Raw genomic sequence first — 23,025 nt, forward strand, 5'->3', positions numbered from 1 at the left:
CGGGAGTCACTGCAGTGCACTGGGGAGATCTGTGATTCTGAGCCTGAGCAAGAAGCTGAATATCTGGGCTTTTCTCAGCAGAGAACCACTGCTGGAGAAACAGAGCCACCAGCAGAGCCCTTGGTGGTCTTTCTACGCTAAAGGGACACTGGAGACTTGAGGGACTCCAAACACACAGCCAGTTTTCCCTTACAACGCTTGCTGAATCTGCAGGGAGCGGAAGGCTAAAAAGCTAAGCTAGAGGCTTTCTGACTAGCGGAGCAGCTGAGGGCGGCCCAGTGCCAGGTAAACCAAGACCCGAGTGTAACAGCGGCCAGCGGGGAGGGGCAGCGAGTGCAGCAGGCCCCCTGCCGAACACCCCGGAGGGCCAAGCCCCAGAACGGGGGACCAGAGGAGGACCAGGTCACTCAATGGCGGCAGGGATCACCTCCCACTCTGCGTTATGGGGGAGAAAAGAGTAATCCTCTCTGGGGCAAAGTGATATCATCTAGAGCTTGTACAATTTTTAAAACACAGTGCCTGCCATTTAATCAATCAATTAATCAATCAAAAATAACTAGGCACGCTAAATGACAGGGCTGTACGACTGAAAACCAAGGGGTAAAAGAAAACACACAAGATGGCTCACAGTAATTCAGATATTAGAGTTAGCGGACAAGAATCTTTAAATATCTACAATTAATGTGTTTCAAGTAAGAAGAAAAGATGGAGAACATGGATTTTTCTAAAGGCTTGAAAATGTTACTGGACGCTGAGAATGTACTTTAAAGAAAGAAAGTCAATGCAAATCCTAACACTGAAGTTTAAAAAGAAACTACAATGAAATCAAAGTTTACTTCATTTTGATTATAATGGAACATTTGACTCTGTAAAATGTAATACTACGCTTCCATATATACCAGAGGCTCCCAGTCTTTTTGGCACCAGGGACTGGTTTTGTGGAAGACAGTTTTTCCATAGACGGGGGAGAAGGTTTGGTTTTGGGATGATTCAAGTACATCACACTTATTGTGCACTTAATTTCTATTTTAACATCAGCTCTACCTCAGATCATCAGGCATTAGATCCTGGAGCTTGGGGGCCCCCCTGATATGTCCTATATTTTTTTAAGATTTTGTTTTATATGCTTTTTTCTTTCTTATTACTTTTCTCTTTAAAAGTAATTCATGTGCATTGTAACCAGAGAAGTAACAGATAAGGAGAAATTAATTTCCTCCAATCCTCCCACATTTTACCAGCCTAGAAGAAAAAAAAAACAAAGAAATGGAAGTGTTAATTGCTCAGTCATGTCTGACTCTTTGGGACCCCATGGACTCTATCTAGCCCACCCGGCTCCTCTGTCCATGGGATTCACCAAGCAAGAATACTGGAGTGGGTTGCCATTTCCTTCTCCAGGGCATCACTCTGACCCAGGGATCAAACCTGGGTCTCCTGCATTGCAGGCAGACTCTTTGCTGTCTGGGCCACCAGGCCTAAGGTAATTGCTGCTGTGTGTGCTTTCACATCTTTCTCTATGCTTATGCAGACACATTATTCAAGTATTTATGGCGGGAAACAGCTTGGTGGCTCCTCAAAAAGCTAAAAACACAGAAGTATCACATAAGCAAGCAAGTCCACATTCCTAGCTATACATCTAAAATAACTGAAAACAGGCACTCAAATAATTGCATACAAACGTGCACAGCAGTACAATTTACAACAGCCAAAAAGCAGAAACCCAAAGGCCCATCAACTAATGAAAGGACAAACTGTAGTCTACCCGCACAATGGTGTATTACTCAGTCACAAAGACGAATCAAGTACCGATGCATGCTACAGGGACAGACCTTGAAAACCAGATGCCTAGTGGACGGTCCAACACACACTATACGAGTCTGCGTGATGCTTTTAACACAGAGAATCCAGAGTAAGTAAATCCACAGAGACTGTGGTCGTCGTGAGCTAGGAAGAGGGCAAAATGAGGCGTGCTTTCTCTCTGGGATGACCGAAATGCTCTGGCACTTGACAGAGGCGGTGGCTGCACAACAGCACTGTGAATGCTCTATGTGTCACTAAACTGTTCATTTTAAATGGTTACACCTCTTTACATTACGTGACTTTCACGTTAGTAAAGCTAAACATATAGGCCACAGAGATTCTGTGGTTCTTGCTGCTGCTTTTTTTCCTTCCAATTTTGACTTTTTTCTATAAAACAACTCATTTTTTTTTTAACAACTGCTAATAATACAGAGTATAAGTGCCCTATTATTCATCTAACTATCTTTCTATTAGTAGGAAGTCAATTTATTTCCAGCTTTTTGCCATTATAAGGCTACAACAGCACCCTTATCATACACATACGTGTTTGCTTTCCTACAGGACAGACTCCCAGAAAATGGGCCTCTGTATTTAGATACTCCAGACTATTCTCTGGTGTAGCAAGTCACACTCAGGAATTTGTGTGAATTTCACCCTGCAATTTTTGCTAATCTGAATGGGTTAACTTATTGTTACTTTAATGTACATTTCCTTAGTGGTGATACTGTTCATCTTGTCCTACAGTCCATTTGAATCTCCTCTTCCAAATGAATTCTCCATTCCTAACCTTTGCCCATTTTTGTATTTGGTCATCCGGCTGTTATCGATTCATAAGCGGTTTTTCAATATTAGCAGTTTTTCCATTTAACTCTCATATACAATGTAAACTGTTTCCCTCCATTTGTCTTTTGTGTACTTGTGTGGGTTCTGTTCTTCCTGAAGTTGAGTTAAGTCTTTCAGATCTTTATTTCATGCACCATTTCACTGAGAAGAAAAGGAAGCCGATAAAGTGACAGGAAAGAATAAAGCACAGAGGCCGGGCTCCTGTCTCTGGAAAAGAAAACAGTTCTTTTGTCACCTCTTCTTAAACCTTCTCTGACGACGCACCTGCATTACTGAAGTGTCTCTTGTTGGGGTGACTGTAGTTGTCTCTCGGGTGTCCGTGCATCTGCGGGCCATGAGAGGCAGGCAAGTGAGGCTTCTGCGGGTGAAGGTTGTGCGGGGTGTGGGACTGAGACATCAGGGAGTCACGGCTGGAACCCGAGGCCTCCGGTCGAAATGGTTTCTTACCACCAACCACATCCTCTTTCTTCTTCTGCTCCTGGAGAGTCAAAGGAAACCAAAGACCCTCAGGATCCCAGGCGCAATTCCCAAGAACAGTATAAAGGTCATCATCACCTTTAAACATTTCCCTCTTCATTTCTGACAAGTCCCTCTCGGATTCCCTGCTGCTTAATACCTTAGGGAAAAAATGCTCATAAATCCTCTGAGCTCCAGCGCATGAAACCCTCCCAGAGCTCCACCTGCTGCATCTACTAGCCCCTCACTGTAAGGAAGCCAGTCCCCATGGCCTGCGGCTGTCAGAACCTGGGCTGGGCTGCTGGCTGTCGCTGCCTGGGCTGAGGAACAGGTGCCAGGCTGTCAGCCCTCCAGGAGGCTGCTCCTGGGCCATGTGAAACCAGAACCACCAACCCCCGACTGGTCCAGTGGAAACTGGTTCCCATGCCAAAGCCATCACACTAAACATCTATCTAAGTAACATCACGTCTCTACCACACAAATGAACTATTCAAAATAAAAACGTCAGAAAAGATAGTGAGGAAAAACTAAGAAATGGGAGGTGACGTAAAATCTCAGCGCCAAGGGAACTGCTGTTAATACTTTGGTCCAGGATGCGGTTACACAGGTGTTCACAGTAGTCCCCCAGCCCCTGGGTGGTGCGGTCCAAGGCCTGAGGCTCAAGGCAGCGCTGAATTCGCGTGCACTGCGTTCTCTCCAGCACACACACGCCTGTGGCACTTTACGAAAGGCACAGTAAGAGGACACCCAAACGGCCGGCATCACCACGCCTGGGCTTTGTGGCTATCATCAAATAAAATAAGGGCTACGTGAAGACAGCACTGCAATGCCCTAACAGTCGACCTGACGGCCAAGAGGGCCACCGATTAAGTCACACACAGGCAGTGAGTAGCCTGGGCGTGCTGGACAAAGGGATGGTTCACGTCCCGGGCAGGACGGAGCAAGACGGCACAGGATTCCACCACGCTACTCACACCCGTGTGTAAATTACAACTCACAGACTGTTTATCTGGAATTTCTACTTAATATTTTAAGACCATGACTGACTGTGGGTAACTGAAACTATGGAAAGCAAGACTACAAAGGAGGAACTCCCATCTTGTGTGTGCGTGCGCGGTTTTTTAAACAAAAGTATCACTCAACATTCTTTTTCCAGTTAACGTGCTGTGAAAATCTTATGTGAAAATCTTATGTGAATACTTGCTGAATATTACTATAATATTATACTTATGGCTGAATTGTCCCTGATGTGGATATATGAAGTCATTTCCACATAAACATACTTAAATCCCTAATTATCTCTTTCAACTAAATTCTTAGAAGAACTGCATGTTCTAGTCTTTCTGTGAATTTACTGAATCATCCTCCAGAAAGGCTGTGAACGCACACAATAACCCCAACTAGCAGGACCACTAGTTTCATTATCACCTTCATCTAACGTCTGATAACCTGATTAATGAAGCCTTTACCCTTTACGTCCTATGTCCAACTTCCACTTATCCTAACTTCCCCTCTTTCCTCAAGTGCCTTGCCCAACTATTTCATTCCGTACTGGGGCTTTTCCTGACTAGTCTTTCAAAGACTTTTCACAATGCATAAAGTTCACGCTAACATTCAGCAAAAATATTACTGTAGTATTCCTGTACATTACTGTTCTAACATATTTTTCCATGTGAAATTAAATTATAAACCACTTGATGGTGCTGCTCCACAGCGCAAAGCAGTGCTGGCACAGGACACGTGCATGGAACAGGGGACACTTCTGAGCACCGACCCTGCGCCTGGCACGACTCCGGCTGCTGACGACCCGGGAGAGGATGGGCGCCCTTCAGCCCGCAGGCCTCCACGGAGCACACAGAGTGGTGAAGCAGGTGCTGAGCATTCCTAGACTGGCCCTACGTGGCTAACTGGGGAGAGAGCCCACAGGGCAAGTCAGCAGATCTGCAAATGGACACACTTGAACAAGGAACGCTGCCCTGCAGCAGCAGCCAAATATCTTCGTGCCCATCCCCCGCTACCGGGCAGCATGTCCTGGGCACCTTTTTGTGTCTGCTCCTTTATGCAAGTGGTTGGGACCCTGTGTGCAAACGCTAGAGGGACACCAAGGACAAACAGCCCAGAGAGAAGAGAAAAGGCAGGCGCTGCCCACGACGTCCTCTTTCAGGAGCCACACTGACAAACCACCGTTAAGACATGTGCCTGTGGAGGGAAGGGCCTGGGGAATAAACACCTCCAGGACACAGGAACACAGAGGAACAGGCCCTCGTCAGAATGTCGGCCCTGTCTGGCTCCTGTACACTGGCGCGATCACCCATCAGGTCTCAGCCGACAGTCTGACTACTTGAGGAGTGTGTGGACAAACTGCACGGCTAAGACAGCAGAAGAACCCAGCAGGCAAGAGCCGAGCCACTCCCCCGGGCCCAGGCCTCCAGCTGTAAAGTAAGAGCAGAGACCCCGGGCCCTTTCCAGACCACAACCTACATCATCTCCTGAGGCAAAAACAGTAATGAGGGAATTTTTTGGCAGAACTGGTTTTTATCTTGTTTGTATGAATTAGGCTTAAATTTGTATTTTTACCTCTTCTTCTTGAGATCTTTTCTTATGAGCCATCTTATATAACTTGTGCAATTTTCGAGCATCAAATTCTGTAAACTTGGAAACAAAAATCCATAGGTTCCTAAAAAAAAAGAAAAAGAAATTTTTTCTGGTAAATTATAAAATTTTAAAAATAACCATTCTCTTTATGGATGGCAAGTTAATTGATTTTGTTATACTTGGAATACTTCCCAAATATAAAAAACAGAAATAATCTTTCAGGTCTTGGCATCAATAACAAATACACCTTCAGAAGCTAATTAATGTCAACAGAATTGGACTGAGGGATCTGGAGACAAGAGTTCTCGCAGCTAAAACCCCTCTAACTTCCTTCCTGACACCTATGGCCTCAGGCCTAATATCTCGCCCACCTCTGCTCCCCCTGGGCCCTCAGGCAGTCTGCATCACCACCACCTCCGCAGGGACCAGGGTGCAGGCAGGCGTCGCTGCACTGCTGCCCCGCCCTTCCCCTCAGCTGTCACCAGCACAGCCTGCCATCCCTGCCTTCACAGCTCCAAATGACTGCTCCGCTCCGATCCCACTGTGCATGGCACGACTGTCAACAGGGGAGTGGCTGGAGAAGCAGTGTGGAGAACACGGAGAAACAGGTACCTTCTTGTACTGGAAGGAAAGGCGCGCGTCCTTGCACGCGTCCTGGAGAGCAGCCACACCATGCCACGCAGTGCCGCTCAGAGAACCCTGTCCCGCTCCTGACCAGTAAACCTGTGGCTGCCTTCGGAAAGGCATTTACCTTTCTCTCTTAAGCCTTCTGTAGCAGCACTTCAGTCATCTTAACAATCTGCTTTAAACCCTAAGAGCCACTTTCAAGGCTTTGTTGAAGCCTGAGAACTCTCCCCTCTAAGCAGGTCCGCTCTGCTCTCCCACGCCGGCTCGGTCTACCTACCTGCCCCTTGCAAGACTTCCCTCCCTGACTGCTCCTCTGCACGGGTTCCTACCTTCTTCGAATTCCTACTAGACTTGATCTTCCAAGCACCACTTCATGAGGGACAGTTTCTCATGAGTGGGCAAGGAATTACTTATGAACCACAGCAGGCCAGGACCACAGTACCCAGCGCATCTGAACAGAGAGTGGCCACAGTGCCCAGTATCCAGCCAAGCCTCATGGAACTATATGCTGGGATGATGAGCTTTTGTTATCTTTCAATAGGGGTTAAGCTGGGTAAAAAGAGAGCCAGATGGCTAGATACAGGGATCCAGAAGCTGGGAACAGTCTAAGAGGAAAGTCAAGTCACATTTCAAAACTTAAACGTTCTTTTTTCATGGCTGTGAAGCATGCTATGAATAGCATCATGACAGAGGTTTTCTTAAATCTCCTTTTCACTCAAAAATCCATCCACTGATGTTAGGCATATTACACAAAGATAATTAACTGTGAAGCATGAGTTCAGTGTAACTGTGGAATACAGAAAGAGCCTTCACATTACAATTTTTTTTGAGAAATTGCAGGCACGTTTTATAAACATCAGAAATGAATTATAAATGAATCTATGTAAGTCAGGATGCCTTACAAACTGAAGTTCTGGATTAACTGCATTAATCCAAATTACTACTCGAGTTCTTCAAGTATATTAGAGAGAAGAAAACTCACAGCTCTGGTGGTTTTTTGCCTCCTCTTATTAGTTGATACAGAACTACCCAACAAGTTATATTATCTCTGACTATTAACCTGAAATGGGTAGAGTAGTGAAATTATAGATGCTTTCTAACCCATCCAGGTTCGAAGACTGAGTCTTTATTCCGAGGACAGGCCAGCAAATCCAGTATCACAGTATTTCTCTCATAAAATAATATCACCATCCTACCCAGTCAAGACTGGTCTCAGAGGAACAGGCTATTTCAGGAAAAGAAAACTGAAGTCTGCAGGCATGCTGCCAACCGTCGACTTTTGCTGAGAAAGAATTTTTTCATTAGGTGGCTGTGTCATGGTGTGTAAAACAGAAGCAGAATGCCTGACACACACACTCTGTCACCAAGCCCGAGCAGGCAACGCGGCGGGCAAGCGAGGCCACGGCGGCTCACCTCCTCCACAGCTTCGTGTGCTCCTGGTCCGAGTAGGCTTTCAGGCACTCGGCTATCCGGTCCCCGATCTTCAGCAGGCAGCTCCGCGTGTGCTCCAGCTGCTCCTGCACGCTGAGCCCCTTGTCCGGCTTGTCCAGCTGCTTCAGCGCCTTCTTCACGGGCCGCATCCGCTCCTTGCACTGCAAGGGAGGAGAGACATAAGCCCTCCGCACCCCGCCTGCTGCACCCTGCACTCCCAGAGAACACACAGCCCCCCTCAGGCCACATGACCACTTGTGGAGAAGCAGGGAAAGAAAGGCAGGGCAACAAGGAAAAACGTTCGAGTCGGAAAAACTTCAGGCTCTGGTCTCGGCTCCACCACTCAGAGCAGTGGCGTCCACACCTTACTTCGCCTCCAGAACACTGCTGCTTCCTCATCTGCCAGAGGGGCATTCGTGACGCACATCAAACGCGAAGCAGAACTACAGACCTAACCTGAAAACCGGGCACCACAAACTGCGTAAAACTGCAGGGTGAGATATTTACAAGTCCTTCAGGCTTACAAGAAACTGAGGGAAAGGCTTCCAGACAAAGACAGTGGACTGAACACAAGAAACTTTTTCTCCCTGTCTCCATCCACTAACACAACAGTAAAGGAACTGACTTCAGAAGAGACAAGCCCACAAAGACAAGGGATATCACAGCAAGTGAAATCACTTAACAGATACTTAATAGAGAGCTGAGAGCCAGCCCGATTTATGCTGCAAACTTACTCCCCCAAAGGCTTGCTAGGTATCACTGGCCGTAGGGGTGAAGGCTGAAAACAAGGAATCTTTTTTTTTTTTTTAAGATTGCCTAAAAGGAAGAGATACTCAGATTCATTATAGACACGCACATCTTTGACTGGGCTAGACAGGCACAGCTGAGAGGCAAGGCTGCTGCACTGAGAACACCACTATATGGAACACATGCGCAGTATCTGCGTATTAGATGAGCCACCAACCAGCTTGGTTTTTGCTTTTTTTTGCCTCTCAGATTCCAGAATGAAGAAAGCCAGGTCTTAATTCTCCATCAGGAGAATTGGAGGATTCTTGTGCCTAAAACCTGACCACCCAAGAGCAAGAACCAAAAGATGCTGACCACCCCACTGAAGTTTTCTGAGGAAGCAGCCCAGCCAGATCACCCTACGAAGAACACTCTCAGAGCCGATCAAGTGCCACCCACATGCTCAGAGGTTCCAATCCGAAGCTCAGTCCTTACTCTTTAACATAAGAAGACAACCCAGGAGCAGGGAGCAGCAAGCCATCTGAAAAAAATCGAACACGAATGATGGAAAACAAATCTAGGAGAGATACATGGGGGAAAAAGAGCTTGGAAATAAAATAGCAAGAGAAGTGCAAGCCTCAAAAGAAATTATGGCATTTCCCCTCAGAAAAAAGCCAAGGAGATCCCCGAGAGACATAGGATTGCCTAAGTGGAAACAATTCAAGATAGTATCAGGGACCACTCCCAGAGTCCAATGTCCAAAGACCAGGATAAAACTAAGAACTGAGGAGGAAATCATCACAGAGTAAGTCAGGAGCATTTCTATGACCTGTACGGCATGGTTGTCAGCCACTAAGCACCCAGTATAAGGAGCTAGTAAGGCACATGTCCATGTAACTGCATGACCACAAAAATCCAACACACTCCCATCACTCTGTGATAATCTCCACAGCCATATACCTGAAATATGCTTCTCAGTATATATTTAAAGTTTTAAAAAGGACACAAAATAAACTGGAAGATGCCTATAATGACTGCAACACACAGAAGATTAGTATCATGAACAAGATTCCTATAGAAAAGGAAAGGACTGCCCGTAATCACTTTAAAAAATCCAGATGCATATCAGAATTATCTTGAAGTTTTTTGAGAAATACAAATGCTCAGGTATTGGGGCGGGGGGCGGGGGAGAAGGCACGGACATAAAAGTTATCTGCAATAGGCAAAAGATATGAACGGGCAAGTCACTGGAAACACAAATACCTGGCAAATATGAAAATGAATGTTCAACACCACCACTAGCCAATGTTTTTACACCTCTTAGATTAGCAGAAATCAAGAAGCCAGAAATCACCAAGTGTTTCCAAGACTGGGAAGCACCTAGAACTCACTCATCATTAGAAAGAGAGCAAATCTTTACGATTGCCTCGAAGATGAATTCTACAAATCTATAAAGCAGGAGATGTGTAGACCCAAAGAAACACCCAGCTTTTCTGCACAAGCTACACACTAGAGAAGCTACTACACACACGTATGACGACATATTTACAATTTCACTGCAGCCTATTTGTAGTGGTGAACATTTGGAAAACCCCAATGTCCATCAATAGGATAAAGAATGAATTGTGGAAATCATAAAACAGTAATAGGAAACACTGAAATCAGAGACACAATTAACGTGAATAAATCTCAAAAGTGTGCATGCTGAAGCAAGGTACAAGATACACGCCGTGGCATTTATCAGCAGGTTCCAGACCTGGGAAGCAGCAGTTCATGCTGTTTATGGACACTCGGGAGGATGTGCAGTGTAACGGGAAGAACCCACACCCTTGGGTCAAATCGCCTGGGTCAGATCCTAGCTCTACCTCTTAACTCTGTGAAAAAGGACAAGGTACTTAACTTTCCTCACATTATTTTTTAAGGGGTAAAACAGAGATAGTACTTACCTCACAGGTAGTCATGGAGAAAATACACAGAAAGCACACTACCAACGCCTGGCTGATTATGTGAGCCATTACTGTCTTTAAAGATACTAAGTAGTAAGACTCTGAAGTCACACATGAGAACGATGACACATGAGAACCGCATCGAATTTAGAATTGTGGTCACTTCCGGGGAGGACACAAACCAGGGCCAGAAGCTTCAACTTAACAGTCTGAGCCTTAAAAAATTCAGACCTGACAAGACTTTATGGCACCTCTATCAATGCCTATTATTATTTCTGAAAATTTTCTGCATGTTTAAAAGATATCATAATATAAAAACAAGAGTAAATGAGCTGGAATATATAAATGCGATTTCCTTTTTTTTTTTTAATTCAGGTACAGTTGATTGATGCTTCCTTTGTAGCTCAGTGGTAAAGAATCTGCCTTCCAGTGAAGGAAACGCAAGTTTGATCTCTGGATGAGGAAGATCCCCTGGAGAAGGAAATGGCAACTACTCTAATATTCTTGCCTGGGAAATCCCAAGGACAGAGGAACCTGGAGGGCTACCGTCCAAGGGGTTGCAAAGATTCAGGGATGACTTTAGCGACTAAACAAGAACGATAAACAGCTGATTTACAATATTGTGTAAAAGCCATTTTTAAAATAGTATGCTACCACAGAAGCATCAGTTAATGATTTTCTCCTATAAATATTTGGTTAAGGAAGAACCAGAAACAGATCAGAGAGCTGGTTGTGTAATTAATTCATTTACTCACTTACTGAGATACTTCTATCATCTACATGTACTTTAGAAGACATAGTACTTTCCCTCAGAGAGCTCACAGGAAGAAGAGTAAAGAGATTTAACAAGGTAAGCGTGAAGAGAAAAAAAAAAAATACACATATGCATATAGGTTTTGGGGAACACAGACACACACAAAAAAGGGTAAAAAGAGAGAAGACTCTTACAGGATGAGGTCACTGCTGCCCCAGAGCAGGAATATTCTGAGAGTTGGAAGACCACTTTTTCTTCAAAACTAAATGAACATACGCTTACACCAAGTGAACTGTGACGTGTGGAAGTTTGGGAGAGGAAGAGGCCTCGAGAGGGTAGGAGAAGGGGGCGAGTGCAGCTTAATAAAGGGCACACCCGCAGCCCTGGTGAGGGCAAGCCCCCAAGGACGCGCGGGCCTGCCACCATCCTGAGCAGGGCCCGGTCCACGACGCTCCCCTCAGCTTCCCTGTCTCTCAGGAGGCGGTGTGCCGCGGCTGGGACCACACCCCAGGCCGTGGCTCCGCTCCTTGCCCCACAGCACAGGAGCCTATGAGACAGGCCACGCTCGCCACTGCTCCAGCTCACACGGCCAGGACCCCAGCCTGGTCTCAGTCACGCTGCTGACGAGAACAATGAGCTGGGCCGCAGGAGCCAGGAGAGGCGTGGCGAGCACGGCAGCTGCAGACCCCGGCCCTCGACGTCAGGACTTACTATGCTGAACGTCTCCTGGTCCAGGTCATCCTCCTCATCCTCTCCAATGGGGATGGGTTCGCTTCCTGCTGTGATATGGACAGGGCCCTGAGAGCGCTTGGATTTACTTGAAGACTTGGCATCACCACCTTTAGGCTTTTCGGAAAAGAGTTACAAGGTCACTGTCACTTGCGTGCGCCTGTCTTGTAGTTCGGGCTTCTTTGCTGTGTCACGCCACTGTAAGTGGGTGCACTAGACGGCCTCAGTTTCGAGGCATCATGAAGCCAAACACATTCAATTAACAGCCTAATCATATATCATTCCCGCTCCTGTCTCTAAGCAGAGCCGACTTTAATTTCAGCTTCAGCAGTGCTATTTTGGCTTCTATCCCCTAATCGATGAAATGTACAAAAATGTCATCGAGAGGTTAAGACTGCAAATTGAAGAGCTCCAGCAGAGGAGCAAGAAGCAGCTTGATTAACAGCTTAAGAATGAACATATGCTTCAATCTAAGTAACTAAAATAGTTTAAGTGATTGAATTTACACGAATCCAGGTGGATGAAGCTCGTTTATCCATGAAAGGGTGCAGAATGATGGAGACACAGATACAAATAAAAACTAACTTTAGGTATGAACATTTAAAAACATAAAACAATACTATGCTTTGCTTACGATTACATAATATGTAGGAAAAGTATAAAAACATGGGTAAGGTAGTTTCATACCAATGTCAGAGTACTGTCACAAAGGGGGGTAACGAAACTGGGAGAAGGGACAGAGGGGAACTTTAACTGAGGGGTGCTTGGTAATGGGTGTGTGGAACACCAAACATAGCAGCCGGAAAAAACACTTGAAGTAAACAAGAAAAATGTCAACAGCTGCAAAATCTGTTGCTGGTACCAATATCTATTGCTGGTACCAATATCTGGTACATGGTTGCTGGTTAAATCGTTTTCTGTGCATCTATTTTTTCAATATTTCATTTTAAAGGTTATCTTTCTGCAGAAGCACAAATGCAAAGAAAGACATCTGTCACAACAAGAGTTTATAACATTAGAAATTTGAAAGCAATGTCAATATGGGAAACTTAAATTACTTCCAAAAAGTTATAATCAAACAAAATCTTCCTTTATCTACTAAAAATGACTTTTTAATTTATTTACTTGGAAAACTATTTGTGATATACTGGTATGTGGGAAGAAAAGGCAATCCAAATAGCCTGGCCTAATTTTTCTAAAAATTTGATTTTAAACAAATTTTTATATTTGTTCTTATATGCATATAATTAAAAAAGTTTCATATGTCCTCATTAAGGAATCTGTTAGACTTATAAGTGGTTGGTAGAATTCAGTTATTTGCATGTTTTGATTAAAGATTAATTGAAAAATAACTTCATCAGAAGTCAGCAAGATGCCACACTGTACAGAATTCTAGGTTTGGAATGAACTTCATAAAACCCCAAACATGAAGATTACACAATACCAAGGCTTTTAACCCATTTCTACTCTTGACAGTGTCTGGTTTGAACTCTAAACCTTTCATGTATTCAGATTCATCTATGGTCGGTGCTTTTCTACCATGAGTCTGAGAACATGTATCCGTAACTTCCTGTCCCATCTCATTCTAACACGCTCTCTGAAATGTGTAATGAAAGAGCGAGTAAAGGCTTCTCCATTGAAGAATATCACAACTCACACACTGCCCCCTCTCTGCAGGCATCCCGACAGGAAGCCCATGACTGGGATACAGTCATGAAATGACGATTCTTTCAGGGCCCTCAAACCCCGGTTTACTTCTAAATTCTGGGAGGGAACCCCAAAGGCTGCGGGCACCTCAGGAAGTAGAGTGGCATCGGTACCTTCTCTTTCTTGTCTTTCGACCTCTTCCTTTCCTTGTCGCCTTCCTTGTCTTTCCTAGAGCTCGTCTGTTTCTCCTTGTTCTCCTTGTTCTCCTTCTTCTTCTGTTTCTTTTTCGTTGGACTTTTTTCTACGCCATCGTCCTAGAAAACAAATGGGGCTGTGAGCTTTTGCCACAAACTTTTTATTTCCTCGTTTACTTTCTAGAAAAAAACAACTAAAAAGCACTGCCCTCAATGGTTCATCACTGCACCCACAGAAGCATGTTCTCAAGCACACAGCCTTAAAGCCATCTGCTTCAACTGAAGCCTAGAGAGGCAGATGCTCCCATGGAAAAAACTGAAGACCAGAGATTACTGCTAGGTAGTAACTGGTAAGGTTGCTAGAATCTGAATTTAGGTATGCTTGACTCAAATCCATGCTAGTTCACGTACCCACTGCTGAGCCTCCTGGAACTAACCTCAAAGTGCAACAAAATGAAATCCCATAGTTTTCAGTCCCTGATTCAACAGGCTGAATGCTACCAAGTTACTTTTCACTTTCCTTAGACCAGAGGTTACAAACTAACAGATCTGGGCCAAGTCTGAACCACAGGAGAGTTTTTTTGGCCCAACCGTGAACTGCATCATAGATGCCCCTATGCACGAGGCACACGCTCCCTGATCAACCAGTCTCCACCACTCCTCATCACCCCAGCAGTGAGGCTGGGCATCAGCTGCCATTCATCACTAAATTTCGTGGCTCCCTTTATTTGCTTTCATTATTTCAATCACTGATTTTACATGAAAAACAGGTTAAGCAAAGATACATGTATTTTCTATTTCCATTTTACCTACTCTGGTATATAGAACAAACACACTTCAAATGGTTTTACACCAGCTGGCACAATAAATGTAACTTAGAAAATCGTCTCAACTGAAACCCAGCCCCACACCTTCACTTCTCCCTCTTCTGATGGATTGTCTGAGTGTCGAGGAGATGAAAACTCAATTCCATGCTCGTCTTTCAGCCTCGGTGCTTTGTTTTCCTTTTTCACTCGAGGCTTCCGCTTTTTTAATTTGGCCTGGAAACGAGAAGAAAATGATGATAAAACCACAAATCAAGACCCTCAAAACCATGACCACATAACATTACGATTCTTTGAATAGTAGCAGCCACATAAATTCAAAAGAGGAAACTCAAAAGAAAATTCAAGGTAGTACAATCAATTTTATCTGAAGGAGAAAAAAAAAATCATCCTGTGCCTCACAAAACTGTCCATATTAGTGAACCCACTGACTCCATTGTTTGGAATTCAATCTCAAGACAAAATTCAAAAGAAGGAAAAACACCTTATGCACAAATACGAAGAAAGATAATATGCAAAAGATCATAATAGGAACATAAAAAATGCAGAAGCATGCTGTATCCAAAAATAAGGAAAGTGTCTTTATCTACTCAGATATAGTATTATCCAAAAGTAAAAAACATGGTCTCATCTATCTCTCCCGAACCTAACTTACAGAATATCCTCAACATATTATGTGAAGAATGACATTACTTATGTAATGGGACTTTGTTAAGGACAAAGTATGGGATTGGGTTTTTTTTTTTTTTTTTCTAAAATTTGCTTTATCTATCATGGAGGGAAATTAACACAAATGGCATAGCTCTGGGAGCACTTAAGGAGTGTGTACACACAAAAGCTACTGGTACTGGCTGTAACCTATACTATCTCCTAACTGTGATTTGCATCTTTCTAGGCTTGAAGAGAAATGACAAGTTGAGGAAATAAAAGGTAAAGCTCAGAGGAGTCCATTAGTAACTCAGCTGAAATCTTTCACTGAGCAGGGAAGGTCACTGCAACTGAAGTCCACTTTCTGAATTAACTGTGTATCCTAATTACCCATTTTATCCCTGGGACCTGTGACTACATGTAGCCAGTGTTAGCTGGAACAACAGGCAAACTCAGTGATATTCAGACAGTAACAAGATCTATGTTCCAAAATTAAGGAAACGGCATAAAGCAACAGCAACAGTCTATCTAGACCAGTGGCACTGGGCGAGATGAGAACTATTTTGAGGCAGTATTCTAGGAGAATGGGTTTATGCCAAGGTGTTTAGGTATTCAATTACTACACGAACACTCCTACCATTACCAACCAAGCCATTACCACTGAACAAGCTGACAAGGAGAGGATAGCATTCTGTGCCACAGCCAAAGGGGCATCTCTTGCCCACCTAACCCTGCAGGGCAGGAGCCTCAGGCTCCACGGGATGCATGGCCGGCAGCTGCACTCACCTCTTCCCCGCCCGTCACGGCGCCCTCCTTCTCCAGACTCTTCCTGAGCAGCTTCAGCAAGTAGTCTGCTCGGGTCTGCAGCTGCTTCCCCTGGGGCTTTTTATCTGTCTCCACGGGCAGAATCTTCAACAGGAAAGGAAGAGAAGCACCCGGCATGGCCCACAGCCCGGTTAGTGGATCAGGATGAACAGAGATGGCAAACAGCTGAACGATCCTTTCCCTCCCCAACCACCCAGAACACAGAAAAAGCCTCAGATCCTATCTCATGTCCATGGCTCCCAGTCACTGAACATCCCTTATGAGCCGTTCTCATTTTACAAAATGGGATGGAGAAATCCAGCTCTCCCACTGGCTCCTACCTGTGCTGTTAACAGGGTAGAACAACTCAGGTAGGAGGGGCTTGTTGGCTTCGTCTGCTAGAGCATCCCAGCCGTCGTGGATTTCCTCCTTCCAGGAGCAGGGAATCCCTGGAGCTAGGTTAAAGCTTCGTTTTAGATTGAAAATGCTTCTTAGAGCATTGCCGGAGAGCACTGAGCTACGCCAGGACGCAGCTGGGCCTCCTGGCCAGGCTGGATGTGGTCTCAGTGCTTATGGCAGGGTGCCAGCACCCTCTGAGAACACCGCACCTGGGATGAGCGCTGAGGGACGTGCCAGGAAAAGCCCTGCCGGGAGCCCAACATGGAGCGCATCCTACGAAAATTTGAGCCAGTCAGCTTTCCCTGCTTACAGCTCTGAGCACGGCCTCACTACTAGGCAGCCTGATGTGCAACGGATAGGGTGGGAGGCTTGATTTTGTGGGAGAAGTACAGCCCGTGTTTAACACCATTACAAAAAATACCAAGGCACGGCTCATTCTTTCTCCAGGCGGAGAACTAATCCAATATCATTTTAAAGAAAGTGCCAACAACTCAGGCTGAGGAATACTTTTATTATTAATAATCCAACCCTGGTATTTGTTGCAATGAGATCTAACCTACGATAAATATCAGAATTTTAAGATTTCTCCTATATATTTCCCCAAAATTTCACCTGGCTATTATCTTCAGCTTTGAAATAGTGCCACAATCCACTAAAGACGGTAATGTTTTCAAGGCTAGAAACCCCAGGAATTTACTGTTGTACTAATCTTCAATTTGATCCCCCACCCCTCAGAAAACAGTTAAAAGTAAGTCATTGATAAAAAGATACACAACAAATCTTCTAGAAATCTCCAGCACCACAGACAGTCACTTACTTTGTCAGTTAACTTGAGCTCTGGGTCCGTTTTAATTAGCTCCCAGTTTCCATAGCCATGTTCATAAATTCCCAGCAACAGACGGGAGTCGTCCTCTACCCCCCACTCGACATCAAAATGTGCAGCTTTGACACGACAGGATAAGCAATATCTGAAAAGATTTCCAAGGCAGGAGGACGTGAGAGGAGAGGCCTTTCCGATTTGGAAATAAACACAAGTGAACACAAAGCGTTCTAGTACATCAGAGAAAAGACTATGAAAGTACTACACTGTAACCTCACATCTGTTTTCTAATGGCACAACCACCCATGCGTGGGTACATGTTATACTCACTTTTTTTTTTCTTCAGGGTCTACAGGGATAGATTTATGCAGCATCTCAAACTCTTCTTCATGTTGGATAATAGATTTCACATTAACCTGAACCCCAGATATCTTGATAGTTGGGCCTCTCTTTTTCCCTGGTCCTTTCCCTAAAGAACATCAATTGCATATGTTACGTAAAATTCACCGTTTCACAGAAAACGTAGGTGAACAATCCTAAATGCTCTCTTATTCCCTCAATGTATATCTCTGGTTTACTGTTAATCCAAAGATACAATCAATAAGGCAAAAAAATTTTCTCAATTAATGTTTGTGAAATAATCTCTAAACAGTTTGGTTTTTTAAGATTTAGAATTTTTCAGTCCAGCAGTGTTTATAATTGTATTTTAATCTTCCTCTTTGTTTTATACTTTGGCTCTAAAATTAATTAATGAAAGAAGATTTTCAAGGAGTAATATAAACACTTAAATATATGTTTCTTTTGTTTTTCTAACTCATCAATAAATTTTTTTAAGATGAACTTCTTGACTATAGAAGCCTGAGATCAAGTTAATACCTAACACATTTGAAAGGATGAACAAAATAAGTCATGGAAAGGTTATCCCGAGCTCAAGTTTCAAGTTAAAGTGATCCTAGAGGCAAAAACAAAGCAGGTCAACTCTAACCACAGACCTGGCCAAAGTCGAAATCCGTGAGATAATGACACTTGTCTGTGAGAGAAAAGACAGCCCTGGGGACAGGGATGAAGGCAAGGTTCTCCATGCGCTCCTTGTTTTACAGTTCTGACTTTGGGCCAGGCAAAGGGTTTACATAATTAAAACACACAACATTTCATAAAAACAAGAAAAGCAGTCCCTAGAAACTGAAATGTAAACAGAAGATACTGAACGACTTATCGTAAGTTATAACCACACAGAGAAAAGAACAATTTCAAACAATCTTAAAACACGGTACTTTGTACATTGCTAATGCATGTATTTTAAGGACAAAAAGAAATGCAAAGGCATCAGGCTTTGCACTGAGAAGTCTTACTGTTAACAGTAACACTGGGGGAGTTCCTTGGCAGTCTAATGGTTAGGGCCCAAGGCTTTCACTGCCATGGCCCAGGTTCAATCCAGGGAACTAAGACCAAGCAAGCTGAGAGACAGCAAAACAAACAAAAATCCAAACCAAAAAACACCAAAAACAGTAAAACTGGTTATTAATACTTGGAAATATGTGTAAGACAGATACATGATTATGCTAACACTTCTAGGAACAAAAATTTCTTGGCTTGAGAGAAGAGGTATCAGTAATCTTACATAAGAATTGGAAACTGGATTCAGGAATATACTAAGTGCCTGTTTATAGAAAATACAGGCATATGGAAGGGGCTTCCCTCGTGGCGTATGGGTAAAGAATTCGTCTGCCAATGCAGGAAACCTGGAGGCAGGAATACACTGAATGCCAGCTTATAGAAAATACAGGTATATGGGAGCAAGTTAAGCAATGCCCAGAGGAAGCAATCCATCCAATTCAGACTGTGAATAAGCACAGAAAAGACCTATGTGGGCGAGGGGGCACCTGTCACAAGGAAATATTCCCAAATATGCTATAAGGTGGACAAAGGAAGGCAAAACAGTATGCATGCTACATCACCAACTGTGTTTAAATAGTATCTATTCCTATTTTGAAGATATATATATTTTTTACATTTCTAGAAAGAGACAAGAAATAGGGATAGTTGGTTTTCATTTTTCAGCCATATGAGTGTAATACTTATTTAAACCAATTACAAGGAAAAAAGAGAAACACTGTAATGGTAAGGTTTACTTTTGAATGTATTCTGGGTGCTATAAAAGCACAAATTTGGATCACTGTCCATACCACTCAAGTTAAGTTTTTCTTTCTTTCATGGGGGGAAAAAACCCAAAAACTACACCTAAAAAATGTTTTTGACTATATTCAAGGTACTTTAAAATTCTATTACTTTAAGTAATAGTATAAGAAGAAAATTTCGGAGCACAGATAACGCTCTACTTGATGAAACAGCTAGCACTGCAAGGCAAACGTGATAACAAGCACTTCACGTGTATGAAGTTATTCTAGTGGCCATCCAAGCCCGCTGACTCGGGGCTACTACTCCATTCTGCCCCAGACCCTTGAGGCTATCACTTGTCTCAGATCTTGCAGCTGAGAACCATCAGGACCAAGATTCCAGGTCCACTGGCCGCCTCCTACTTGTGAACCCCTAATCACAGCTGACAGAGCCTCCTGTGAGCCACCTCAGTGAAGGGAGACATGAGACTGGAGGCAACTGCACAGATACACCACAGTCCAGGGAACTGGAAGGGCCACACCTTCATCTCTTTGAGGCTCAACTATAAGGGCATCCTTTAACAACAAGGACTTCAGCTCTCTCCTGACACCTCCTGCTTGTAGAGGACATGCAAAAGTACCTTGGGTGTGTAACAGAAAACATGCTACAAGTCAAATTCAATTATAACAAATTCTAGTGCCAAGAAAGTCTCACTCTCACAAAGAGTTTTACAATATTCAGCTACTGCTTTGTCTATTTGGATTAATTCTCTAAATCCTTTATCACAATAAAACAACACCTGTATGTGCATCCAAGATAATTCCTACTGGTGGTCTGTAATGTACTCACTCGCAGCGGCAATACAAATGTGCCCAGTCGGGCTTTACCTCCTCAGATCTTTACATCATTCAAACCAACGTGAACTTTCTACAGAACATTAAAAAATCATTCCGCTTGTTCAGTGCTCTGCACCCTGGGCAAGTCAGCTTCGTTTGGGAGTAAATCTTTGGGATCTAACAACTGAGTTCACATAAAGGCAGATGAGAATACACACTTCAAAAAAGGAGGGAAGCACAGGATACAAGTGTGAAGAAAGAGAACAGAGAAGAGACCCCTGAGCAGCAGGGATTCCAATTCGGGTCTCTGACCATCTCTGAGGCAGACCTGCTGACTTACCCTCGCTGGCATTTTCTTTCAGCTGCTCTTCATATTCCTGCATTGCTGACACACAGCTGTTGTGAATCAGTTCTCCCAAGCGCTTCAGATCCGCCACAGACTTATCTACCAGCTCAGCATCGCGTGCTATGCACTCCAGCCTGAGGAGAGACAAATACCGGGACACACCTCAAGGCCCTGTGCCCACGTGAGCTACCACCTGGTTTTGCATAAGCTTGCTCCTGCCAAGACACTCCTCTCTTCATTCCTCAACTGACTGCTCCAAGGCTCCAACAAGAACCCTCCAGCAGTGACTATGCCTAGCTTACTCACTTTCCATCATAAAGAATTTGACTTGGAAGAGTCCACAAAAACAGGCTAATTCAGAAAACAGGGGAAAGGGCTCGGCTTTCTTTATTAACTAAGCGGCCGTCGGGTGAGGAGCCCAGCAGCTATCAGCACTAGTTGGTTTCTTCGTGCTCACTTTCCTTTCTCATGCCTACTCCCACTCACTGCAGTGTTCCTAGAAGCAAAGTGCAGCTACATCTGCATCACGTCTTGTTGATCTCCAAGTCATCTAGAGCATGTCATGTCTAAAACTCAGACTGTCAAAAGGTGCCAGACCTTAAAAATGGAAAATAGAACCAAAAGAAGAAACTGCTACATAATAGAAGGGAAAAAGAGTTGGATAAGAAACTATTGTGTTACTAAGCTTACCGTTCAAGAGGGAGACCAAACTTCTTATACGCCTTGATGAACCTAGGAAAATGATTAATAAATCACGTTTAAAAAGCAGACTTCAGCTAGGCTGGTGCAAACACATCCTGTGATGAAATACAAGCCATAAAAATGGTCAAAAACATAAGAACAGTCAAAAAGAGATTTTGCCCAATCCTTGCAACTGCCACTAAACGAATGAATATTGAATGCCTTTGAAAATGGCCAACTTAAAATGAGTGCTAAAAACCTTTTCAAACCAAAGATCAACTTTATTCTCAGTGACTGGTCATGAAACTGCTTAGGGATGTAACTGTATGGTGGTTTAACTCTAGCACTGTAATTTTTAGAAGGTACAAGTTTACAGGTAATAGGTAATAAATGATTTAATAACCACAACTCTTATGATAAAATCCAACACAGTTTTACTGGTCTATTCAGTCCACTGCTGTCACTTTCAATTCCATACTTCAATATTTTCCATTATGTTCTGGTCAATAAAACATCTAGAAGAGTTTTAGGACTGCCTCATGTACTTATTGCAATAAGGCAAAGTAAAATAAATATATGATTTTAAACTTTTTAGGCAAAACTATTTTGAAACTCTTACTCCTGCCAAACGGTGTCTCCAACCTAAAACCTAATCACCCTTCCCCAAGTCTCTAGTCTAAACTACGCTAAAAGCCAATATATGTGTAATCTGTTCGCCTCCCTAGAGCCAATCACTAGCACTTTCACTAAAAAAGCAAGATTCACAATATATGAAGGGCATCACTGTAAAACGCCAAATTATCTGGTTAGCTAACAGTGAAAAGAGATACCGTGGAGATAAAAATGAAAAGAGAAGGCGTAGCAATTCTTAACAGTGGTGATGAGCATGACAATAGCTAACAAACAATATTAAAAGGAACAGCATGGATATAAGGATTAGGAAAGTACTGTATGTGAAAGCAAGCCTGAGGGTTATTCCTCAACTCTACATTTCTTTTTCTTGACATATACTGAAATATTTTACATCTGAAATAATATGTCCTTTGAGCCTACTTCAAAATAATAGTGAGACAGAGAAGCACTCTAGGAATGATGGAGTAATAAGGACCCCTGAAAATCTGCTCCTTCATAAAAGCAAGAAGAACACTGGCAAAAACTGTCCAAGTCAACTTTGTTGGAATGCTGGAAATTAATCAAAGGCTTGCAGCTAACTTATAAGCATATATTCAAGAAAACAGCTGACTATCAGTATGAATGGTGAGCTCTCTGCTGTTCTGACTTGCTCTATTTCCCGTGCCTCCTCCCCAGCACCAAGACTGCCTTGAAAACCACTCTCCCAGCTACAGCAACCCAGCAGCCATTCCAGGGAGTAGAATGGGCTTGGAGCTCCACAGAAGCTCCTTCCCCAGAACACAGTGCTATTTGGCCTGACCGACGGCACTCTGAGAAACTCCATTCTAAGGCTTGTCTTCATCTGACTTGGGTCTTTGTGAAGACACTGTCCATAGTTCATCAGTCAAAAATTAATTAGAGACAAAGGTTTAACACCATGGCTGCCTGAAAGCAGCATTATAAGCTGAGGATGAACAAGCTGGTCAAAAACCGCGATGGAAAAACTGGGGTGAAAAGATGTTCACAGGTGTCTTTGAAAAGCTTGGGCCTATTCCCGGGAATCTAGAAGGCTGCACATGTTTAGGGCTGTGTGCAGGCACAGTGAAGACATGAGAAGCTGTTAATCTCTCACCTCTGACCAGTCCAAGGCTCCACACAAACACGAGCTGAAGGATAAGGCAAAGTCGTACAC

At 43.7% G+C, this 23,025-nt stretch overlaps 1 protein-coding gene across 20 annotated transcripts in view; it reads right to left on the reverse strand.

Annotated features, from left to right (window-relative positions):
* Positions 1 to 23,025, reverse strand: part of CHD2 (chromodomain helicase DNA binding protein 2) — a 111,709-nt gene that overhangs the window by 12,825 nt on the left and 75,859 nt on the right. For 17 of the 20 annotated variants that reach the window (XM_060401572.1, XM_060401566.1, XM_060401567.1 and 14 more), the window contains 11 exons: positions 21,231 to 21,272; positions 20,535 to 20,674; positions 17,571 to 17,709; positions 17,238 to 17,388; positions 16,004 to 16,126; positions 14,657 to 14,785; positions 13,725 to 13,865; positions 11,887 to 12,021; positions 7,732 to 7,910; positions 5,674 to 5,773; positions 2,905 to 3,118 (listed from right to left, as the gene is read on the reverse strand). In XM_060401572.1, coding sequence (XP_060257555.1) covers positions 2,905 to 3,118; positions 5,674 to 5,773; positions 7,732 to 7,910; positions 11,887 to 12,021; positions 13,725 to 13,865; positions 14,657 to 14,785; positions 16,004 to 16,126; positions 17,238 to 17,388; positions 17,571 to 17,709; positions 20,535 to 20,674; positions 21,231 to 21,272 — 1,493 coding nt within the window. Of the gene's footprint in view, positions 1 to 2,904; positions 3,119 to 5,673; positions 5,774 to 7,731; positions 7,911 to 11,886; positions 12,022 to 13,724; positions 13,866 to 14,656; positions 14,786 to 16,002; positions 16,127 to 16,362; positions 16,488 to 17,237; positions 17,389 to 17,570; positions 17,710 to 20,534; positions 20,675 to 21,230; positions 21,273 to 23,025 lie in introns of those variants that run through there. The other 3 variants (XR_006056797.2, XM_042235060.2, XM_060401577.1) reach the window with 3 other exon arrangements.

The sequence above is a fragment of the Ovis aries genome, chromosome 18, assembly GCF_016772045.2.
Source record: "Ovis aries strain OAR_USU_Benz2616 breed Rambouillet chromosome 18, ARS-UI_Ramb_v3.0, whole genome shotgun sequence".
In the NCBI taxonomy this organism is placed as follows: domain Eukaryota; kingdom Metazoa; phylum Chordata; class Mammalia; order Artiodactyla; family Bovidae; genus Ovis; species Ovis aries.